General features: G+C 23.6%; 1 protein-coding gene across 4 annotated transcripts in view; it reads left to right on the top strand.

Annotated features, from left to right (window-relative positions):
- The window catches only part of LOC122851455 (rho GTPase-activating protein 7), a 106,852-nt gene that overhangs the window by 41,076 nt on the left and 40,080 nt on the right, over positions 1–25,696 (top strand). For 3 of the 4 annotated variants that reach the window (XM_044150680.1, XM_044150681.1, XM_044150684.1), the window contains 5 exons: positions 81–252; positions 352–591; positions 672–911; positions 1,010–1,203; positions 2,709–2,751. In XM_044150680.1, the coding sequence (XP_044006615.1) occupies positions 81–252; positions 352–591; positions 672–911; positions 1,010–1,203; positions 2,709–2,751 (889 nt within the window). The remainder of the gene's footprint in view (positions 1–80; positions 253–351; positions 592–671; positions 912–1,009; positions 1,204–2,708; positions 2,752–25,696) is intronic. The other variant, XM_044150682.1, reaches the window with a different exon arrangement.

Raw genomic sequence — 25,696 nt, 5'->3', positions numbered from 1 at the left:
AATATTTCAATTTTTCTTTTTTTTTTTTTTCCTTTACATTTTTTATGTAATATTAATTTTGTTAATTATATTTTTTATAGTTATCATTGGCATCGATAATTTCACGTCTACGAAATGGTAGTAATTCATGTTGTCCAATAAATTCAAATATGATTGAATCATTTGTTTACACAGACATGGCAACACAAACATCACCACCAATATCACGAAGTTCAAGTTTTACTTGGGTCAGTGATTGTGATTCACCTCGAGGTATTTATATTATTAAAAAAATATTATAGCAAGAATTTTATTCATAAAATAATATTAATAATGAAAAAAAATAATATTTATGGAATTTAATTTTATTAGCAGAATCTCATGTTGATGAAAATTCATTGCGCGATGAAAGTATGCTCGATCCAGCATCGCCTCAAAATACTGTAGATGATGACAACAGATCATCATCATCATCACAAGATTTACTTCAAAGTATGGATGAAATATCATCAGGAAGTATATCACCAGAAACAACTGATCGTGCATCACCATTGGAAAGTGGTATTGGTACTGCAAGTCCACCAAGAAGTACAGACAGACGATTTAATAAACGTAAGAAAATAAAATTAATTAACATATATAATTACCTATGCATTACTCAAATATAATAATATATATTATTTTAAATATAGCATCAATTAATGAAAAATGTAGTCGTAAAGAAACATGGGAAAAAATACGTCAAAAAACAACAAAAATACGTTTACCATGTGATAGAGAATTGAGTGATGTTTGGATAAGACGTGAAAGTGTTCATACACAAACACAAGAAACAGAAGAACAAGGATCACAAGAAGCTGTTGATAGTAGTAGTGGCCTTGAAGATAGTCTACCAAGAACAAAACCACCAAGACCAACAAATCTTCCACTCGGTAAATTATTAATTTAATATTTAATAAATTTAATATTAAAAAAAATATCTTGAATACTTTTTTTATTGGTTATTTTTTTAAATTATTATTATCCTCAGGACTTAATAAAACAGTGAGTAATTCATTGAGTTCAGGAATGATGCTTGAGACAATACCACGTGCTCCATCATCACCATCTTCAGCAAGTTTACAACTTAAAAATGAACCACTTGGTATTGAACTTGGTGGTAAAAGTAATAGTGCACCATTACTTGAAAATAATAATCCAGAAATAATCAAGGACACAAAACAGGTAAGATTAAAATTTTTATATATTTATCATAATTATAATGATGAAAAAAAAAATTATAATTGTATATATGTACATACAAGCTGTACATATATATAAAACAATTATTTAAAAAAATAAAATATACATGTGGTGAGGATCTCAGAGGCGCTGTTAAGATTGATAATTCAAGATCGTAGCTATATACAAAAAGTTTAACAACAACAAACAAACAAACCTCCAGTCAAGTTATCCAGGATAAGTCGTTCATAGTGTACATTAATCACACGAGTGCGTGAAGAATAAGCATGTATGTTATTTGCTTAGCTTAGATTAAAAAACCAAGATATCTTTTTTTTTTTTTTTTTTTTTATTTTTATTTTCTATGAACCATTCGTCCTTCCTTGATCCAAAAGAACCGTGCTTATAGGCCGCAATTTGTCACAACCCACGCTTAGGTGTGTACCCGGTTAGTCGTTTGAAAATGCGGGTATTTATATATATATTATTTGAACTCGAGAAATAACCCTCACGTGTGATCTTCAATGTGACAATTTTGCTTCTACATAATACTACTTTTTTCTTGAATAAAATATATTGCCTATATATTTATTTATTTATTTAAAATTATTCTATACACAAAAGTTTCTTTACAAAATATTCTTGATAGTAACGTTAAAATAAAATTTAGCAAGAAAGTGAAAATAAATAGTTTATCACTCAACCCACGATGTGTTTTTTGTCCCTTTCGAATTCGCTTGACCGGACGTCCGGGTTGTCCTGTATGTATATAATATTTATTGGCAACTTGTACGCGTATTTATATATAAATGAACGATCAAAGTAAAATCGATCAATCTACCGAGTGTTTCACATTAATCGGTTGGCATCCTCCAAACCTCAAATAAACTACTGATATACTCACAGAGTGTATATACACTGTAGACCGATATTTATCCAATGTTGGTTACAAAAAAAAATATCATCATCATCATAAAAAGAAAGAAAAAAAAAAACCAATAACAACGATGAAACTAGAATATCTCAGCTTTTGTGATTAAATTTTTGAGGTAAAAAAGAAATTTAATGAAAATTAAAAAAGTATCTAAATAATTTGAACAAATTATTTTTAAAGTTTAATAATAATTTAGTTAATTTTATCATGTTTTTTTATTCCTGAGGTTTTATTGATTGCGAGGGAAATATAATTCTGACTTGGAGGATATTTAGGTCAATGTCATTTACTCAATGTGCAAAATGAATTTAATCAATAATGAAAAGTCATTTATAATAAGTAGCTTTATTGTTTTTCCAAGCTGTGAAAATTATCTCAACATATGAATGTATATTTTCATATGAGATATAAAAATATATAACAAAAAATAAAACAGATGGAGTTGATAGATCGATAGTAACAGACTGTAACAGACTATAAAAAATATTTAATAAAATTTGACAAAGTAAAAAATATTAATTTATATTTTTAACTATGATTATTTAATTTTTCATTTGTTTTTTTTGTTCTACAGATTGTACAGCAGCCGAGATCACAATCAGAACGTCAATTATCCGGTAAGTTAAACAAAAAAAAAAATAATTAATTAACAAAAATAATATACCCTGAGCTTAATCATTTTGATATAATGCGTCTAAAAATAAATTTGATCTCTCGTAAAAAAAAAGAGCATAAAATTTACGTCAAACAAATTTGTCTGAGGGCTCGATCTCTTGCCTATATATTCTTAGTATCACTTATATATATTTTTTTTATTTTATTCTGCGAAATAAACATGCGTTGTACAAATACTCTGAGAGAATATATAACAGTGATACGAGACGAGCTTGTTCTCATTGTTTATATGAGATGTACACAACGCCCGACCAAAGCCGTTATTCCCTTTTTTTATTTTCCTTTTTAATTGCACATCTGTGCTAGACATCAGTAGCAACAGAAAAAAAAATCACTATTAGCAAAAATAAAAAAAGGAAAAGGAAAATGGCATGAAAAGAGGGAAAAGAGATTGTACGCTTTTCCACCGAGTGTCAATCAATAATCAATTCAACTTCCATAATCGATACAATCCCGCAAAAACAATCACTATATTTTTTTTTATACATGCCTGTTGTTTTTTGTTCGAAACGATAATAATTTAATTTTCGCTTTAACCATGTGAATTTTTAATAAACCAAATATATTGAAAATAAAAAAAATTTATATCACGTTATTTTTCAATGGCGTATAAATATTTCAAAAGCAATATAATTGATGATAAATCAAATTGAATTTGAACTTTTGGTGTGAATCACATGAACTTTTAGAAATTTTTCAATGCAATAATAAATTCAACTGATGGCTAATACTGATATGGTGCGTTATAATTTTATGGAATATTTGTACTCGTGAAAGACTTGTATAGTAATTTAGAAAGAAACATGAATATAATTTATTTTTTTTTTTTAAATTGAGATAGAAATATATATAAATAAAGAAAACACAAGTGTTGAGCAAAAATTTAATTTAAATTAAATGAACGTTTTGAGTGCATTGAGTGTCGAGGATATACTTATATTCCATTTGGTGGTTTTAAAATCATAGCGCGTAGAATTTATCGACTTTTTAAAGCTCCACATGTGTATACATTATGTTAAATCTATCGTCGTTAAATTACATACGCATTTAAAATTTTTAATTTTAATATTAATTGACATGAAAAATTAAATTTTCATAAAATACATTAAATGTTTATTTATGAAAATAGTATTATTGAAATTTATAAATAAACAAATCGTAATACAATTCATTAGTAACAAGTCAAAATTTAATTTAGTTTTTGTCAGGTTTCATTTGCAGACTTTATCAATTATTTGACCTTTGAAATTACTAAATATACAAATTAATATTATTATTTATTTTTGATTCATCTTATTTAATTTAAATGAATTTGTGTAATTTAAATATTTATTTTTATGCTAAATAAATCAAACAAAGGACAAAGTTTTTATCAAATTTATAAACAATAGTTTTGACATAAAAAAAAAAATACAAATTTCAAGGTAATTTTATTATTTAAAATTAATTTATTAAAATAATATTTTTACCTTGAACTTTATCTTATTATTAATAATAAAAATTTTTACATTTTATTTCATTAAACATTGATAGTTTATCAATCAAATTTAAATAAAAGAAAAAAAGCATTTTTTATTTTTCATCAAGAATCATTGTGTTGCCAAAGTGGCAAGTACCGTAACAAGAAATTTTTTATGAAAAAAAAAAGAAATAAAATTTCTGTATTTCAGAAGGTGGCAAACAATAAGACTTTTATTTTTTTTTATTTCATTTTGTATCGCTCTTGTCACATCATATATACAATAATAAAAAAAAATTCCCTCAGAAGGTATATAGAAGTAGAGCAGTATGTATATATCAGACTTCAGTCACACAAATATGCCAAGGATTTAAAAAACATTTATTCAAATAAAGTGTCGAGAGATGAAAAAATAATTTCAATATATCACTTTTATTATTAAACAATTTTATATTTATTTATTCATTTAAATAATATATATAAATACAAATAAATGTCCCAGCAAAAACTGAAAAAAAAAAATCTAAATTAATTATAAAATAATAGTTTAATAAAATTTTATGAGTTAGTCAGTGTTTGGTTCGTTAGTCAGTCGATGTTGATGTGAGGATTGAGTGATGATGATTGTTTTTAAATTTGATAGATAAAAATAATCAATAAAAAAAATAGATAGATTGATAGATAGATAGAAGTGAAGAGAAAGAGAGATAGTAAAAGTGAATTGTTGATATTGCTCATCCAAGATGATACCCAGGTGTTTCATGACAAAAAGCAATTCAGACGCCTGCGCTTGAATCCTCAACACAATTTTAATATGAACAAGGCGGCTAGTTGAGTTCTTGCTACCACGATATTCGTGATACTCACAGTTTACAAGTGGCAACCAGACAGCACGTCACTATTTTAAATTTCTTTTACTTGTTACTTGTTTTAAAAAAAAAAAAAAAACAATCTATAAATACACAATACTCATCACTATGAAAATCATAAAAAATTATTTATATATAAATAATAAATTAATTTTTAATAATGCTATTTATATTATTTTTGGCTAATTTATTATTTATTTGTTAAATATATATATTGTAAGCAATAAAATTGGTGATTGTGATCCATAAAATTATTTTAAAAAAATAATAATTAATATAATTATTTTATTTGATAAAAGAAAGTGATTTTTAAGTTTAAAAAAATTATTTTTTTTATTTAACTTTCATTTTAATCAATTTATAATTAAATTAATTATTTTAAAGTTTTGTGTGATGAATTATAATTTTATTAATTAAGTTGTAAGTTCGGAGAAAATTGATGTTTTAATTTTGATTAAGGTTAAAATGTTTTACTGGGATTTAATTTTGGATGTGGTTTGAAGATTTCAAGAACTTCCGATATAACTTTATCTGATTATTTATTTATTTTTATTTTTTCAAGATTTTTTTTTCTTTATAAATACAGTGGCAATGTTAACAAATTTCAATCATTATTAAATAATTTTATTGGCTTTTTTTTATTTCATTTTTTTCTTTTATAAAATTAAGTTGAATAAATTTTGATTTAAATTACCACAACATGTACCAAGTATTCATTCACCATTGCCTTTTTTATGAAGAAAAAAAAATTCAATTAAGCAAATGACTACATTATTTCGAAATTCATGACATAATTAATCACGTATTTCAATTAAAATTTTTTTTTTTCGTACTCTATTGTTTTCTTTTGCTTCAATGAAAATTACGCTTTTTTAAAATTTTTTTATAAATCTTTTGAGCCGACAATTTAACGTTTTGAATATTCAAATAAATTTTTTACCCCTCTTTTAACGAGTTTTATAATTTCAAAAGGTTTCATTTGTGATAAATAAGCTGAATTGTATTTTTAACTTTCGAAATAAAAGTTTTTTTTTTTTTCTTAGCTACTAAATGTAATATTCATTAAAAACCATATTGTCTCGTTAAAAAGTTTGTTAACTAAATTTTCATATTAAAAATAAAATAATAATAATAATTACATCATAAATTAAATTCAATTACTTATCACACAATAGTGTCCTTTACTTATTTTTTACTCGACCTAATTTTAATTTGTCTACGCAACTAAATTATAAATAAAAATGTAAAATAAATTTTCCATCGTCAGCATGTGCAGTTCAAAAAAAAAATTCAAACAAACAAAAAAAAAAAAAGTCAATAATTCATGTCTATCTATTTTAAAAACGAAGGCATCAAATTTACACTTGATTAATTTTAAAATTAAAAAAAAATCACAACAAAGATACGATAACATTCGTTTGACAAAATAAAATAATATTTAAAATTGACGACATGACATCTCAACCAAATGCATAAATAAATTCAAGTCGGTAAGGTGCGTCAAAATAAAAACAATAATAATAATATGAAAAAAAGAATGAGCCCACAAGCAAGTCTAATGTCACAACATGTGAAAGTGTCGTGAGATGAGGTGTGCAAAATTATTAGCATTATACAAATGATAGTTTTAATTTACTAGTTGTAAATTTAACGAATAAAATTATTTGATACACAAGCGCGTTTATTCATTGATCTTTGTCTTATTCATAGTATATAACTTTCAACTTAGACAACAATTACAATCGATCATGCTTCTTTTGTTTTTTGATCATGGAAAGTGGCGAAAGTTTTTAAGTGAAATAATCTGCTGAAAGGTTACCCATATAAATTAACAAGCTAGATGTTTTATTTTTATTTTTACATTTTTCAATGACTAATGACACACAAAAATATTATGATTACATTATTAAATATATTTTTGATAGTTTGATTATAATTTTAATAACACATGCTGTATGATTAAAACCCACTTGTTAATTAACAACGTCATGATTTTAACAAATGAAAGGCTCGTTATATGCACCGTTAATATAAAGCCATGTTGAGCTTGTTAGTTTACCATATTAGTAAAATAGAATAGTGAATCCGGGATGATGTCAGAAAATTTGTTTGACTAATGTCAATCAATTCATCCAGAAAACATGATATAATTTATTTATTTTTTTTTTCCTCATTTTAACTATTTATTTTTTCATTTATCCGTTAGATACATTTTCTTTTTTTTTTTCTTTTAATTTCTCTTAAATAAAATAGGCTCAAGTTAAAATGATAAAAAAACAATGAAAGTTTTTCTTTTTTTTTTTTTTTTATTCGCTTCGTTTGTTATTTATTCTATAAATCAGCTGTTTTCTTTGGTACCTTCTCCTTTTCAAGCAGCAATTAATTATGGCTTTTTAACCAGCCAATTATTCAGTTTACTGTAAAATTTTTATGAAAAATTTATTCATTAGAAATCTGCATACAACCGTGTCCTAAATAATTTAAATATGATTTTTATTTTTTTCATTTTTATTTTTTATATTGAATTCTTCTAAAAATAGTTATTCTATTTTATTGGAACATGTTTTTTTTTTTTTTTTTTTTGTTTTATGGATCACATCACATTTTATTGATTCAAGTTTTATTTTTTTTTTATATGAAAATGTTTTTTTTTCATGGTGTTAATTGAAATCTTTTGACGAAAAAAAAATTTTAAAATTATTGTGTATTTTCAGAGTGATAAAATAGTGTTATTATTATTGAAAAAAAATAAAAAGGTGCCATTATATTTTAACAATTAAAGATAAATAATTTTAATTTATAAAAAATAAAAAATTATAAAAATAATGGCTGCAGAAGATGTCAAGTCACGTGCATCACCAGCTCCATCAGCTGATGATAATACAAATAATCCAACAAGAAGACCATCACATAAAGAGTATAAATTTTTTCGTAGCTTTAGTGCAAAAGTTGAAAATTGGCCAATGCGAAAAGCTGAAGCATTATGGCGAAAAATGAGAGAAAGAAAAATCGCAGGTATGATTTTAATAATATAAAAATTCATTTGAAAAATTAATGAAAATTATATTAATTGCTGTGGCTTTTAAAACAAATTATTGACACTTTGGTTTTGTGATTCTTTATCACACTATTCAGCCTTGAAAAATGAGCAAAAAAAAATAAATATTTATATCCAAGTTCGAGGATGCTGCGGTTTCATATTGAATTCATATCATACTCAACTTCACTAGTAATTTTTTTAAAATATATATATAATATATTATTTTTATATTATAACACTGTGGGTTTTTTTTCGTTCATTTATTTATATTCCCTTCGTCATTTACATGAGTATAAAATAACCGCAAACCAATGTAATGCAAGATACATGAGTTGAAATTTAATGTAACACGTACGCAAAAATGTTCATTCAATATTATTTTCACTTGTACAAATGACGACAAAATTAATGGAGCACATGACTAAAACAATATTCAAAAAAAAAGAATTTAAAAAAAAGCTACATAAATATATAATAACATTAATAAACATTATTCTAATAATATATTTCATGTGGTTTTTCGAATTCAACGATCATTGTGAGTGTCATGAAACGAAACAACAAGTGAAATTCTATATCAGTAGTCAATATATATTATAACACGTACATGCAACAATCTGTCTTCAATCACAGACGATTAAATTTCCATCATCATCAAAGAGTACTGACCCTTTGGTGTTGGATTTTATTCAAATAATCCGCAATAAAATTAACAATAATTATTCATTTGATATATATTAAAATATTATTAAGAATTAAATGTAGCAAAAATAATAAATATATAATAAAAGTAGAAAAAAAAAAAAAAAGATTATCTTTTGATATCTACTGTGCCCTTTGAAGTTGCCGACAAAAATGCGAATATCCCACGATATACTCTTCCGAGCTTGAATTCTCAACAAACTTCAATCGTCATATATCACACGTGCCCTACCAATAAATCAGGTAACGCCTTTTTTTTTTATTTTTATTTTATACAGAACAAATTTCACTAGCTCTATCGAATTTTAACGATTGAGGTATCCTTTTTTTATTTTATTTTTGTTGTATAAATTCATTGCATTCAATGTAAAGGGAATTTGAGAATAGCATTTGAATAAAGAGGAGGATTTATTCGTTTTTTTTTTTTGTTTTATATAGTGAGGGTAATTAAAGTGAACAATAGATATAGCCTTGCAATGTCATTCATGTGATATAATTTTTTATATTAGTGGCTTTGTCATTCATGTTTTTATTCAGAGAGAAAGAGAGAAGCCAAATATGATTTTAATGAATATATTTGTTAATTTGAAATACAGTATATATATTCGCTCTAGTAATTTAATTATTTTTTTAAACAATGTAGAGCTTTGCATGGCCGAGTTTTTCAACACATAATTCAATCCATATATCGTTGGTGATTTAAAATATATATCATTCATTATTTTATTGATAGAAAAAAAAATATATAGAGCAGTTATCAATTCGAGAAAAAAAAACAAAAGTACATACACGTGTTTTATTTATTTTTTTATCTTGTTTTAAAAATGATTGGCTTATTAATTATAATAGTTAATTAATTTTAATTACACGAGTTGGACTTTTATTATTAAAATTTTTAAATCTATTTTATTTTTTATTTTTTCAATTAATTATTACTTTTTTATATAATACAATCATTTAAATTTTTTTTATTTTTTCAACAAGATAAAATTAAATTTTTAACATTACCTTATTTGCTTATTAAAAAAAATTGATATTTATTTATTTTTGTTTCATGTAAATCAATTTTAATCATAAAATTATTTCGATATAAAATATTTTTATAATTTTTTTTTACTTACTTTTATCAGCTAATCTCAATGCGAATAAAAACTTTCCATTTTTCTCTAGCCTGTAGAAAAAAAGTATAAAATCAGAATAATATTTTTGGATATTTTTCATTTTATAAATTGTATATTTTAAAAAAATATTAACTGATCAGTTAAAAAATTACAGCCAGTCGAAAAAAAAATACAGAACGATCATAAATTACATCAATAAATGTAGTCTGTATTTTTATTTTTTTACTTTTTATTATATCAAGTTTATTTTTCTATATAATAAAATTCCCATAAAGCGTAAAGCATGTTTATTTATACAATAACTGACATGAATATCTATATACATTGACCCACAATAACTTCCCTTATTATGTCACGTGTCAAACTTTGTCCACTAACAGTTATAATCACGTCACAATGTAACCTAGTCTTTCATGTGGCGCAAAACCACTGTGCTAATACATTTTCACAATTTATTTTGGTTCATAAAATAGAGTATAGTTTCAAATCTCATGTAATACACACATTGTTGTGTTACTAATGTGTCCTTTTGTCACGTTTAGTTATTGCCAACGAAGCTTATCAACATCATCTAATAATATTTTCACAAAGAAAAAAAGCCAATATATATTCATTGTTTTAATTTATTCAATCATCAAAAAAAGAATTTTGTTTTTCTATTTTCATCACGATTAATTTTATAAATACTTTTATTATTTTATTTTTTTTATTTAAAAATACGTAAATTTATTTACAAGCGATATTATTCAATGCAAATTGGATTATATTATTTTTCCATTAGTTTAACAAATCCATATCTAACAACTACCTTAAAAGATATGTTGGGGACAAATTGCTCTTTAGAAAGTTTAACATTGTGTATACCTTTTATCGATATTAATAAAAGAGAAAAAAAAAAAATCAAGTTGTCTTACACCTGAGAATGTCCTTGTCTTCCAATAATGGAAAAAACAATAGTACAAAAATATCAACTTTCGTGGGAGTGTTTTTTTTTTTTAAATAAAATTTCTAATATATATTTTTAATATTTCATATACGTTAAATTGGATATTATATATTCTGATAAACTAACGATATGTTGTTTTATTATTTCAACAAAACTTATTTATTGAACTACCTTAAAAGTTAAATGTATATTTAACCAAGTAAATTCAATATGATAATTGTTAGTGATAGCACATTTGCCTGAATTGAAAGTCTGATGTATTCGATCAGATTTGTTGAATTGAAGAAAGCCAGAAATAAAAAAAAAAGCAAATTTTTTAATAAAACAAAAACTTTAAAAAAAAATTAAACTTCCGGAAAAAGTAATTACACGATTGCCATCAATGTTAGTGTTGTCAATTTAAAAAATAAAAAATAAAAATGAAAGTATTCTATTAAAGCACTGTGTGTGTGATATTATGTGATTTCTTGAACAACTTTTAACACGTGCATTAAAAGCTATTGAGTACAATCACGGAAATGTCATCGATCTCTATTTCGATTCCATATCAGTAACATCAATTTATAATAAAAAATATCAAGTAAAATTTATCCATACTTGAAAATAAATTACTTTTACATTTGTTAATAATATATATTTTTACCTTTTATGTGGTTTTTAATTTGTAAATAAATTCAAAATCAATCTGATGAGAAAATACTTTTCAACAAATATTTATCTATTTTTAAATATTTCACAAATGTTATTTAAATTTTATATATATTTTCTTGTAATTCGCTCGGTAAGACAGTGGCTGTTGAACTTACTGAAGTGGTTTGCCATCTACTGGAGCAAAATTAAATTACAAAAATAAAATACGAAAAGAAATTATTTTAAAATATTCAAAAGCTCCAATAATAATAAAAATTAATATTATTTTTCTATCGAAATAACTACCTAGCATAATTTATTGGCTGAATATATTTTATAATTACAATATCCTCAAATGATATAATCACATCTTGGCTACGTACAAATAATAATAGAGTCAAAGAAAATTGTGATATGATTAATTGAATTATGATAATTTGTACCTACAATAATCAAGATTTATAATTTTTTTTTTACTCTACATTTATTTGAATATACATTATTTATTCAATGCTTTTTTTTTATAGTTGTTTAAATTTTTCTATTTTCTTTTTTAAATTGAATTTATTTTTATGAACTTTTTTATCTATTTTTAAAAATAATTTCCCACAACACTATTGCACTTGAATATAAATGTTTTATCCTTTTTCGTCATCTTTTTCACTCAGCTTGTATTTCGTTGTAAATGTTATTTTTTTATTATTATTATTTTAAGGTATAGTTTATCCCTTGACTTGTATGTAGATATGTGTGTCGTGATTTTATGAGACACATAAAGCTAAGCGATTCCGTGACCGAACGTCTGACAACGAGTAGTTTTAGCTACTAATAAAATGTTGCTATCATTTTCTAGAGTCACACCATCGTTTTTATATATACGCACGCATACTTTATATACAATTATATAAAATATATACAAATATACAGTGTATCGCTATACTGTTAATACTCTTGAATATATATATTTTTATATAACCACAACTCGTCTTTAATTACATTCACTTGATCGTTAACGAGCTTTCCAACTGGTGAGTGTAACTTCCAATGTAATTGTTTACCATTGCAATTTATTTTACGCAAATTGAATATCAATATTATTCAAACAACTATACAATAAAACATTAAATTAATTAATATATTATTATTATCGTTTTAATAAGAAAATTTTCAGTTCACTGATTATCAAAGCAAACTCATGATGAAAATTTTCTTTTGCACAAAGCAAATAATTAAAATGCACAAATACAAAAAATTTACAATATATAGATGAAAATAAATAATTAAAAAAAGGAAAAAGAATATTCAAACAATCACCTGCTTGTCGTGTATATATAAATTTGAATAATAAAATATAAATAAATAAATAAATAAAAAATCACGTAGGTGTTGTGTAGTTATAGGTAGATTAATAATTTGCATTTTTATGGGTAAAAAATAAAAATATATATTAAACGAGATCACAACATTGTATACGATAATATACTTGTGTATTTAAAAATTATAAAATTATGTTAGACACTTATTCTCAAGGTGGACTACATTTAACTTGAAGTCTTTGTATCGTTTAAATAACGAAATAATATTACTATTTGAATTATTATGTTACAACTTGTTAGAGTATTTTCAAGTTAATCAAACCTTCGAATAAATATAATCATAAATTCATTTTAAATATAATAATAATGATAAATTTTATATTTCTTGGTAAAGTGTCTCTCAAACAATTATATCTTTTCATTTCAATTGTGAGACTGACCTCGATATATTAAATAACATTTATTATTTATTATAAATATTTAGCCTATGAACTTTTTTTAAAAAATTTTAATAATTAATTAATAGCTTTTATAATATATTATTTATATTTATTAAAATTTATTATTATTTATATTATAAAATTCTTTGATTCTTTTTTTTTTTTCGTGTATATTAAATTATTAATTTTATTAATTTTAAAAACATTGAAATAAATAATTTTATGTTAAGTGGAAAAATTAATTGGCTTGAAATTTTCATGTTCATGCATAAATTGATTTAATTATTGAAACAACCCTCCAGGGGATTATCATAATTACTGTTTAATAATTTAATTTGTATGTTGAAAAAAAAAGAAAGGATTTATAATTTTTATCTCAATGTAATTTATTTAACTAATGAAATTAAAAATAATTAATAACATTGTATACTCAATTATACATATTATTACTGATAAAATGATAGTTAATTTAATTAAATTTTCTTTTTTCAAGTATTATAATATTTTTTTAAATTTTTTCAATGATATTTACTTTTTTTTTACGTCATAAATGATTAGATACTTTGTAATTATAAGCTGTGAATTAACTGTGAATATTCTACAGCTATTTAACAAGTTTTTTATAATTTGAAAAATTTACTTTGTACTGTATGTATATGTTTTTTTTTTTTTTAATTTCAATTTTAAATTCTATACATCAGTTTGAAGAAAAAAAAATATTATTTTGCAATTACTCGTAGCCACGTTATTAGGAAGCCTATCGTAAAAATTTATTCTCAGCATAATGACTAATGTATCTTTGATTATATTTATTTGTATAAAATATTTCAATGTAAAATTTATTTTTACTTGATTTTTTTATATTTTAAAATTGTTGATTAACGTTAGCAGGTATATTTATTTTATAAATTAAAAATAGTTTACTATTATTTTTCTATTTTGAAATTATTTATTATAAAAATAGTAAAATATTGATTATCGATCAAAACATTGCTTTTAGTATACTGTTTTTTATAGCTAAAGTCCTATATTTGTACCTAGCCCAAAAAAAAAAAATTTATCAACAAAATTTTCATGAAAATATGCTTTTATAATTTGAACAACACTTAAATATAATTATCCTAAGAGTTTTGGAATTTAATTTTAATTATTTTTATTGCAGTTTTATATTTTCCATGACTCGCAAATAAAATTCAAAATTTCATGAAACTTTTTCTTGAATATTTGTGCAATGAACCTGAGAGCAATCAATGATGACGAGTGTCAAAATTTCGAATTTGTATAAAATGACAAAGTATGACTACTTAACAACTGAGAGATTTAATATATATATATTCATAATCATGAACATGCCTGTACGATTATTTATCTCACAAGAATTGTGGCTAGAATTATGTTAGCTAAATCATCTAGCTTCCTTCTTTCTTATTGCTGAATTTATTTGTTTTTTTTTCTATAAAATTTCTATTTATCTTTTATGCATATTCAACACATCCCTTAACATTTCATCATACTCATTTAATCATATATTTAAATATACTCAAGCTACCCCAGTCTGTTGCATTAGCTTGTTTTTAATTTAATTTATTTTTTTTCTTTTCTATTTTTATAATAATATTCAAATATACATTGCGTTAATGAAATTCCACTGTTTCATCACTTGTCATCGTCATTATTTAATTTTAATTCAGGGGTAACTCTAAATTATGTCATCAAGTTGTTGGTCTTTTTTAATAAATTTTTAAAAAATATTTTAGATATTTTAAATGCAGAGAGGCTTGCCAAAATTAAGCTGAATCATTTTTAGGCAGACGAGTCACTGTCAATCATTTGTAATTTTTTTTTTGACCCATCAAATGACGTTGCAACTTACAAAATGCATTATTATTATGATCATGTTTACCTATATCAAGTAGGCATATAATATCCACCTCTTTTTCTGATATAAATATATATTTTTTTGCTTTTATGTCTGTAAAGTATTAAATCTTGGGGTCATCATTTACCAACCAAACAATCAAATTTGACATTTGTCATTTTGTGACAAGAATGGCGCCAGACATTGAGACAATATCATGTTATTTTATAATATAAAATAAAATGTCGTAAAATATAAAACCCTAGCATCTAAACAACTCAAAAACCTTGTTAAATTCACTTAGCAAAAAAGCAAAAAAAAAAAAGTAAATAAATTTTAAAAAATTACTGACTCTCCAGCTTTAAATATAATTTTTTTTTTTTTTTTTGACATGTTTTATGCGCCTCAATTTAAGGGTATATAATAATTTACGACATTTTTTTTTTTTTATTTCTTATAGAACATGAAAGACAAGACTTAACAAATATACAATTATTTATTTTTCATTTTATTATTTTATATTTTTTTCCATATGTTTTTATTGTATTATAAAAAATTTCTATAAATAAATATAATTTTATATTTCACTTTTATTCTTATAACATACAATATACGTAGTATTTATTTTTTTTTCATAAATTTTCACATAAAATCTCATATATTAAAATGGGGGGGAAAAAAAAAAAGAAAAATAAATAATCATATATTTCCATAAGCATATTGTTTAGAATTCATTAATTGTAAATAATGATTATGTTGAAAATTCACAGCTCGTTTTTGCCGTCAAAATTATCTTAAAATGTATAACAGAAATATACACAGATGTGTATATATATTTACTGTATATATGTACATATAATAACATATATAACACAGCTGCGTAAACCGCGTGAACAGGCACTAATGTCTTGGTAACGGACATACTCCCATATTGGCATAAAAGACTATGCATACCATTTTCCTTTTTTTTCTTTTTTTGTTATCCTACTGTTTTTCATATCGTCATTCTTCTGATACCAACACACACTTACAAATAAATATTTTTATCTATATATAAAACCATATGCCATCATCTTTAGATATATATTTCTTTTTTTTTTCTTTTCTTTTTGCACATTTATATATAGTGTTGTAGTTTAAAACACAGCCTCAAGTAAAAATTGCCACTCAGCCACCCGTTTTTATACCATCAAGACGCACATTGCTATTTACATACTTGGTAAAAATATATGTATATACATGTGCGAATTTTATTGCGTCCATAAGGATGATTTTATGCCCCTGGCGATGAACAAAACTTGCTGAGGCAGTATTGAATTTTATTACGGGGTAAATGTTCCGGGGTGAAAAGGATAAAGATCGTGTTGGGTCATTTTAAAATCAAAAATAAAATATATTTTTAAATATTATATGAGCTTTTTTTTTTTATTTATAAATAATTTATATACTCTATATTTATAACAAATTTTAATTATAAACTTTGAAATTTATTTGATGAGTTTTTATTTATTCATTTGCTAGAAATTTAGTTGGCAAAAATTTCCGATAGAAAAAAAATGTATTTCAGAATAGATGGTATATAAATATAATTATTTTTAATTGAATAAATTTTTTTAGAATAATTAAGGGAAAGCTGTCATAAAATTTACAATTTTATTCTTTTTATTTTTATGTTATTACGATAATTTATTGCGTGTTGATTCAGGAAGTTGATAGAAGAGAAAATTCAATTACTTATACAACTTATATATTTTATAAGTTTAAATATTTAAAATTCATTGCACCAGAATTTTGTATTTAAAAAATGAGTATTATTTGTTTTTTGTTTTTTTGTCTTTCTGTGAGTGTTTTTTTTGTATATTGGGTCATGTTGATACGTTTGAAGATTATGAGATTAATTGAGACAAGTTTTTTTAATTTATTGTTATCTAAGTAGGAATTTTAAAGGGATCATTTTACTCAGCCAAGACCACTTGCATCGTGTGAGTTATCCGCCACAAAGGTGTGCCCGCAAAATGTCATAGACTGCAACGCAACTTGAATTATTTAAATTTATTTTTTTTATATTTTATTATGAATAATATTACATACTCCATATAATTTATATAAGTTCAAGTGTAAAGTCAATTAATCTCAACAATTAATATTAAAAATATCAAAAGAAAAAAAATAAATAAAATTCAATTAAAAAGTTACTATTATATTTTAAAAATATAAAAAAATATCGAGATGTTCAGATACTGTTTTCATTATCTTGAATATTGGAGAAAATTTTCTCTTTGATGTTGCCGATGTGAAAATAAAAAAAAAAATATCTCTAGTGCAATAAATATCATTAAGAATAACTTTATAAAAAAATTAATGTTTTTTTTTTTTCTTTTTACACTTTCAATTCAGTAACAACCAAGTTCTTCTATAAGTACATCTAAAAACTAACTTTAAATGTTTCATTCATGTGGAACTGAAAAAAAAAATAAATATTAAAAAAAAATAAAGTTAACTTTATTTTTTACAACTTACATTAATATTATTTTTTTAAAGTTTTTCTGTAAAATCAATTTGAACTTTTTATTATTTAATTTATTTTTTGCTTGTCACTTTCTTCAGTACTTTCATTGATTATAAAAAAAAAATAAATACATGTATGCCTAGAAAAATATCTCATTAAAGCGTCATTAGATTGGTGTACATAGCACCAATGAACTGGTTACCATGATCACGAGAATTACATGTTTTGGCTAATTACATGTTTGTACATATTCAATATAATATAAACAAGAAATCTGCCCTCATTATCGTGACTCGAATTAATTTTCATAGATCCCGTAGGCAAATGTAATATTAAAAATATAATTTTTATTTAATTCTCATCAGGTAATGTACGTGATGTTTATTTAATTTTTAATTTTTATTCATACTGTAAAATTTTTAACTTTCAAGACATTTAAAAACGTGATACATTTATTCAATTAAAAAAACTCAACTATAATAATATTTAAAAAACAAAATATATTATTGTTAATAAATTGAATTTTTATTTTCATTCAAATATAAATATTTTTGCTTATGTATAATAAATTTTATAAATTTATTTATACTTTTTTTTTTTGTTTCATTAAGTTTAAAATATATACAGTTCACTTGAATGACCAATTGAATAAATCCCTCTCATGTTCATGAACACGCGCACACACTGTTTGATGATGATGGACATGGACTCCGCAATATCCTTACCAGACTATTCATCCAAATATGTGCCTACGGAAGTCATATTTCATTAAAAACACAAAGCCACATAACAAGATGTATATAACTTAAAAATTTTAATACTCGCAAATTTTATTAAACAATATTTACAACATGTTTTTTTTAAAAAAAAACCGGTGTTAAATGTGTCATTGGTGCAGTATCTAACGGAATTGAATTTTTTTATTTTTCATCAATCAAAAATAAATTATCTTCTACTTAAAATATAATAAATTTACAATAATCACGTTTGACAGTTGATAAATAAAAACTGTAAATATAAATAATATAAATAATAATTCAAAAAGAAAATTTATAAATTTATTAAAATTCATTGACTGTATATAAATATTTTTAATAAATCGATTAAGTGTCATTTAATTTGAAATCATCAAAAAAAAAAAAAAATAAATAAATAATAAATAAATATAGTTGATTTTCAAGGATGTATGGATCGACCTCTGATTTCTTATCGCGTTAATTGAACGTCCGGCAACTCGTTTCGCATGCTTGCTTGATCAGACACCAAACAGATTCGAGATTCTTGATTTGTGCTTTCAAGAGGGTCCATTTCTTATACCTCAAACATATACACATAAATATATTGGTATATCCATGAACCAAAACGATATCTTTTCTTTCTTCCATCAGCAAAAAAAATAATATATATTGTGTATGCCCGATTGGCAGCACCACTGACGTGACAAATGGATTCTTTGGCCAGATGAAATTAGGCTTCTCACCGCATTTTTATCCCTTTTTCTTTTCTTTTTCTTTTTAACCATTTAGATCGTAAATTTTTCAATGTCTCATTAAAAATACCATATACTTTACAAGTGATTTTTTGTTTATTATTATTATTTACTTTATTTTTTTTTCGTGTATATATTTTTCATTGAACAATAGGGAAATCAATAGATTTTTTAGAAAAATATTTCTATAAAAATTTGGTGTTGTTGATAATTGGATTAGCTGATTTTTGTAAAAAATATCAGCATGATTTTCATTGTAATATTTATATTTATGTTTGTATTAAAAATAAAAAAATTAAACAAGTGGATAGGATTAAATAAGTGTCATTCAAATAGTCCTTCATTTTGAATGGCAATTCATCTTTGAGCTGTTTAATATTATCATAAAATTTAAAACACAAGCAACACGTACACGCATTATATATTAACTCAAGTCACATTGTTAAAATGTTGCTTCATTATTGTATTTACACGTTGAGTATAAATTGAAAAAGTACCTAGAGACAAGTACTCGATACCTATAAGACATACCATATGTAAATATATTTTTTTTTTTTTATTATAAATTTTTATTTTCATCATCTGCCATCAGACATTCCCTTTACATGTTCTTCTCCATCGAGCCTGTCTTTCTGTCGTTGTCTTTAATTTTTTTTTTATTTTTCTTTTTACATTTCAAGGGTTTTTTTTTTCATTCATTTATTTATTCTTTTTTTTTCTTATTGTTTTTATTTTTAAATAAAATTCAAGTGATAGGTGAGGCCTCTTGGGTTACCCAGGAAATAACTGAGACTGGTATTTTCATAGATAAAAGATAAAAAATAGTCATTCGAATAATATTCAACTGATACTTTTGTTGTCTCTGTAATTTATTTAATTACTTTATATGTAATTTTTTATATTACAAGAAATTTTATTACTGCAAATATGTTAATAATATTTTTAATTTTGCAAGTGAATAAAAAAATACATATACATAAATTAATAAATATATTTTTATAGTTAAAAAAAAATATTATTAACACATTTGATGATTATGATGATAGACGTCAATAGATATAATAGTTTATTATTATTTTTTTTCATTATAAATCATGTATTTAAACGTGGAGGATAATTATCATCGTCAACCATTCATCAAAAACAACTGTCAAGGTCAACTTGATCCAACAATTATCCCCACTGACACACTGACTTTCTTCAATATATACAGTTATTGGATTATACTACAGTATTATTTTTAAATTGACGATAGAATACTAGGCTTTCACTTCCTCAACCTTTGCTAATAAAAATTAAATAAACAAAAATACCATAAGAATTAAAAAAAGAACGTTTTTAATAATTACTTGTTGGAGAAAATAATTTTGATGAGGTTGATGTAAAATATCTTGACACTTGCACATATATTAATGTATATATTTAACAATAAATATTTTATTTATTTATAATTTTATTTGCAATATAAAATGTGTATTGCCTCGGGGCTTATATGGCAACAAAGTGTGAAGAACCCAATTGGGACATATCAAGGTCGTGTGTTGTGTGGATATTTAGAAATCAGTATGGCAGTGATTGGCTTGTCTGGTACCTGACTTGATAAGCTTATTTACGAGGGCTCATCACTATGATCCTTTCAGGAAGATTGAAATGAATTGACCTATATTCTCATGTCCTTGAATAACATGTCATCAATATTTTAATCCAATATATTTATATATTATTTTACACACAAAATAAATCAAAAAAATATATAAAGATTTTTCATTGGTCATTTGTGCTGTGTGAGATATAACAATTATGAAATAATAATTCAACATGAATATTATATTAAAAGTAAAACGTAATATATTTTGTAATAAAATTTCAAAAAGAAAAATAATAATAATCAGTATGTAATACAACTATCTGATTGAAAAATAAAGTGAATCATTTTAATCTTATTCATAAATTTTAAATCATGTTTTTAATTTGGCACATTGAAATATAATTTTTAAAAATATACAAATTTATTTATTCATAATTAAATGACATATATGTTCAGTTGAAAAAAAAAAAATACAAATAAATAAATGCTCCAAATCTGTTGAAACTCATTAACAAACACTTCAACATGTTATTATATTTTTGGATTATATATATTTTCATCTGTCAACACTCATTCCAAAAATAAAACTAAAAAAAAAAAAAAGTGATATCGTCCTTGTTCCTAATTATCGTACGAGTAGTCAATTTTTAAATGCCATTTATGGTATTTAAAAATTAAATGTCCATGTGTCACTGACACTCACCAATAAAATTAATAGCCTTATTTGAAATATTTTTTTTTTTTGTTCTTTTTCTAAATACGGCTGTGTTAATTTAAACAAATGATTAAATTATATTTTCAATAATATTTAAATTACATATTTTAATTAAAAAAAAAAACCAATAATAAAAGGAGAAATTACTTAGTGATAAATTATCCAATTATATTTTCTAACTATCTCAACTGTTTTTTTTTTTTTATTTACTAATATAATATTTTATTGACATGAGAAAGTATGTTCAAAAATATTATTGATCTTACATCATTAAGAAAAAGTATACGATAGTACATTGTACGTTGTATGTGTATATGTATTAATGATGATAATATATATTATATTATAGGTAGATATAATATTTCCCAGAGGGCTTTGCTTGTTAATTCATTACAGTGTATGCCAATACACGCCTGTACTTGACGTGCCAACCAAGGTCGGACAACTTCCAGTTATTATGACATGAACAATATGTATTCTACAATTCTCTACTTGAATTTAAAAATTAAATAAATAAATAATCGTTGGTGATTAGTTACTAGTAATTTATCACGGTTTTTTTTATATAATTTTTTTTCAAGAAATATATTGTTTTCTATGTGGTCTTTCACCATGGGCCTTCAAAGGGCCCGAAGCTCACGTGCTAGCAGATATATTTATTTTTTTTTTTATGCACAGCACGTAAATGTTTGCATGTAACACACGCCTACTCGTCTTTTATATTTAACAATTTTCAATTTTTTATTTAAAGACAAAAAAGGCACCAAAAATAAAAAAAAAAAATCATTATTTTTTATTCAAAACATTTCGCGTGATGTTGATAATGCGTAATGTTCAGCAGCAAGTCTTAAATACACATATATATTTGGCAATAAAACACTGATTTTAAAATCAGTTGAAAATGAAAAAAAAAAAATTTACACACGCACATTTAAAGAAATAATAAATATAGATGTATTTGACTAAATTTAATCCAAGAGTTTTTTTTTTTTTCTTGATAATTTGCCAGATGAAAAAAAAATAAAAAAAAAAAAGTATAAAATAAATAAATAAAATAAAAAAACAGTTTGTGCTACTTTTTATTTGTTAAGCAGAAATTGAAAGAAATCAAGAGAGTAATAATATAATTTAAACATGTGTTTGTAAAACATGAAAAATAATAAAAATAGATTTCAAATGTCCGATCGCACTTGGAATCGTTGCCGTTAGTATTTCACGTCAATTGAATGAGAAACTGATTCTCATTTTGCGTCAGAGGTATACCAGATGAGTTATTATTCTTTTATATACATAGTAAAATTTTTTTATTTGATATTGTATATAGAAAAGCTCCCAACAGTACACAGTAGCGCGTAAATTAAAGTTCGACGAACTCAACTGATGATAGTCGCATTTACCATCATCAGTTTTATTTTCGATTGGCCATTCTCTGTATAGTTTAATACTGTATATATAAATTTACAAAATAATATTATATATATGTACATATTTACGCAAGCAAAAAAAATACGCACGTACGCACTTTAGTCTCTAAAACTTCTCTGAGATTTCCGGCTGCAAATGATCATCTCTTTCACGATTCTCGTGAATCGTTCAGTATTACAGGCTTATGAACTCTTGAAGATTTATTGCCGAGATATAGCTAACTGGATTTATCATCTTTATATTATACATATATATTTTTTATCTCACATTATAATCGTGATTTGATTATTTCATACTATTATAACGTCGTTGAGTATGTTATCCTTTACGTAAGAGATAACATTATTTAAAAAATAAATTTTCTATTCATTTATTCTTTTTTTTTTTTTATTTATAATATTATCAACAATACTGATGACAAATTTATTGATAATCATCAGGTATATATCTCTATTGATAACTTAATTATGAATGATTGTTATTTTTTTATTTTTTTTATTTGTTTGTCATGCAAGATTAAACAATATTTCATTGACGCACAACGTTGGAGGTCCAGTCGGCATAAGTGTTTGAAATATAAAAATAAATAAACAAATTAAAGGATATATATGATTCTATCTATATTTGTTAGCTATATATATATACCATACGTGTTTAATGACATGAAAATAAATCACAAGTGACAATTTTTTTTTTCCATTTTTTTTTTAGAAACAACGCGGGTGGGTTATATTTGATATTATTTGACTATATTGATGTAGATAAAAAATTAAACCCTATCGTATTATTATAACGATATATCCGTATCAAATCTCACTTGTCATTTGATATTTCATATACTGACTTTTTTGGTGGATGGAAAAAAAAACCGACAATGGTATCAAAATTAAATTCACTAATATCATCTTGGTTATTTATTTTTGTTTTTTCATCAAATAAAAATGATTAAAATTAGCGATATTTAATTTAGGATATTTAATTAAATATTTATATTTTATTATATTTTATTTATTTTATGATAAATAAAGGTTTTAACGGTGATGAACGTGTCCGGACGTCAATCGTGTGTAAGAAGCGTTCATCAGACTTATACCGAGAATTTACAAATTTAGAATCTACCAGATAATTCTAAGAAATAAGTGGGGAAGTTTGATATTTTATATACGTCTGGTTCTATGTGCTTTATAAATAATAAAAAAAAAATTTTTTAAATGAAATATTATATTATTTCTGGCATGTCACAATTAAAAACAATGTAACAATTGACAAAGAAACAAATTGAATAATATATATTATTATAAAATAAAAATACATAAGTAGTGTCAGCAAGGGTTCATAGGTCAAACAATTATATACAATGATTTATATATGAGAGAATAGAGCGAGATCAAAAATAAAATAACCTTTTTTTCTTTGCATTGCATTATATTTTTTTTTTATTATTTTCTAGTATTGCAATGTTAAAAATATATATAACTATATAGATTTGTGAGTACAGAGAGTCACTCTTAGAGCAAATAAATATACTGATTCAGCAGCATTTAATAATACGGATATATATATTTTTTTAATACACGAGTGACGCAATGAAACGTGTATGACCTGATCGTAAATATTACAAGCAAGGTTAGTTACAGTGTGCTTAGTTATTTTCACAAGATAATCGATACTGATTGCTTCTTTTTCTTCTTCTTCTTTTTCTGTCTCTATTGTCAATTGATTTTATTTATATGACATTATCTATTTATAATTATTATCATATGAAACAAAGTCACTTTAATATAATTATCGTGCAATTAATTTGCCATATTTTTATTATGAAAATATCGTTTTAATATAATCAATTATACTCTGTTAGAATTGAGACACGTTTTGTTTAAAATATTATTTTCACTTATTGTACATATAAAGTTATTTATTTAGAAAAAAAATATATATTTATTATCTTGAAGTTTGCTAAATGTATGTAGTTTTTATAATAAAATTTTGTAAATTTTATTTTTTGATATTTATTCATGAATAGGTAAATTTTAACGATTGACATTTATCATAGAAAACTTTCTCTTTGTCTTGATGGACAGTTACTGAATATAATCAACACTATTTTTTTTTTTTTTTTCATCCAAGTCAAGATGATATTCTTTTTCTTTTAAATGTGACTATATAAATTTTAAGAATTTCCGCTGTAAGTAAACTCTGACGTTTGCGGCATGACTTTGACAAACGAATGGATTTTAAACGATGAAGAAAGCTGTCTTTAGGTGCTAAAGCAAATAATTTTTTTTTTTTTTTTCTTTTTATTCTTTCGTACATCACTTGAGAACAGCAGCAAATTTTAAATACGTGAATGGAAATATATTTCAAAGCTTTTATCGTATCTGTGTAAGAAAATATTTAAAAAATTAATTTTATAAATTTTTTTTCTAATAAAAAAATTATTTATCATTGTTAAATAATAGCTGTATAATTTTTAAATCAAATTAATTAATATTTTGTTAATTTTACAGTTTTATAAATTCAAATTTTTCTTAGCTTCAAAAATGCGTTATGAATTTAAAAAAAAAAAAACATTCAATGCAACGCGGTCAATTTATTCATATCTAAAATTAGCTGAAAATGATTTAAAATAGATTTTGCTTTATAAATTTATCTACCTCTTAAAAACTTGCACCAGTATAAAACTCCATTGTGCTGGAAAAACATATGCATTATAAAATAAAAAAAATCAAAATCTTTGTATCGTTTGCGAGGTCGTTTTGGTTCCGGATCAACGTTAAATT

The sequence above is a fragment of the Aphidius gifuensis genome, linkage group LG3 (genome assembly GCF_014905175.1).
Source record: "Aphidius gifuensis isolate YNYX2018 linkage group LG3, ASM1490517v1, whole genome shotgun sequence".
Classification (NCBI taxonomy): domain Eukaryota; kingdom Metazoa; phylum Arthropoda; class Insecta; order Hymenoptera; family Braconidae; genus Aphidius; species Aphidius gifuensis.
Note: the sequence above shows the minus strand (reverse complement) of the source record. Positions and strands in the feature narration are given on the sequence as shown.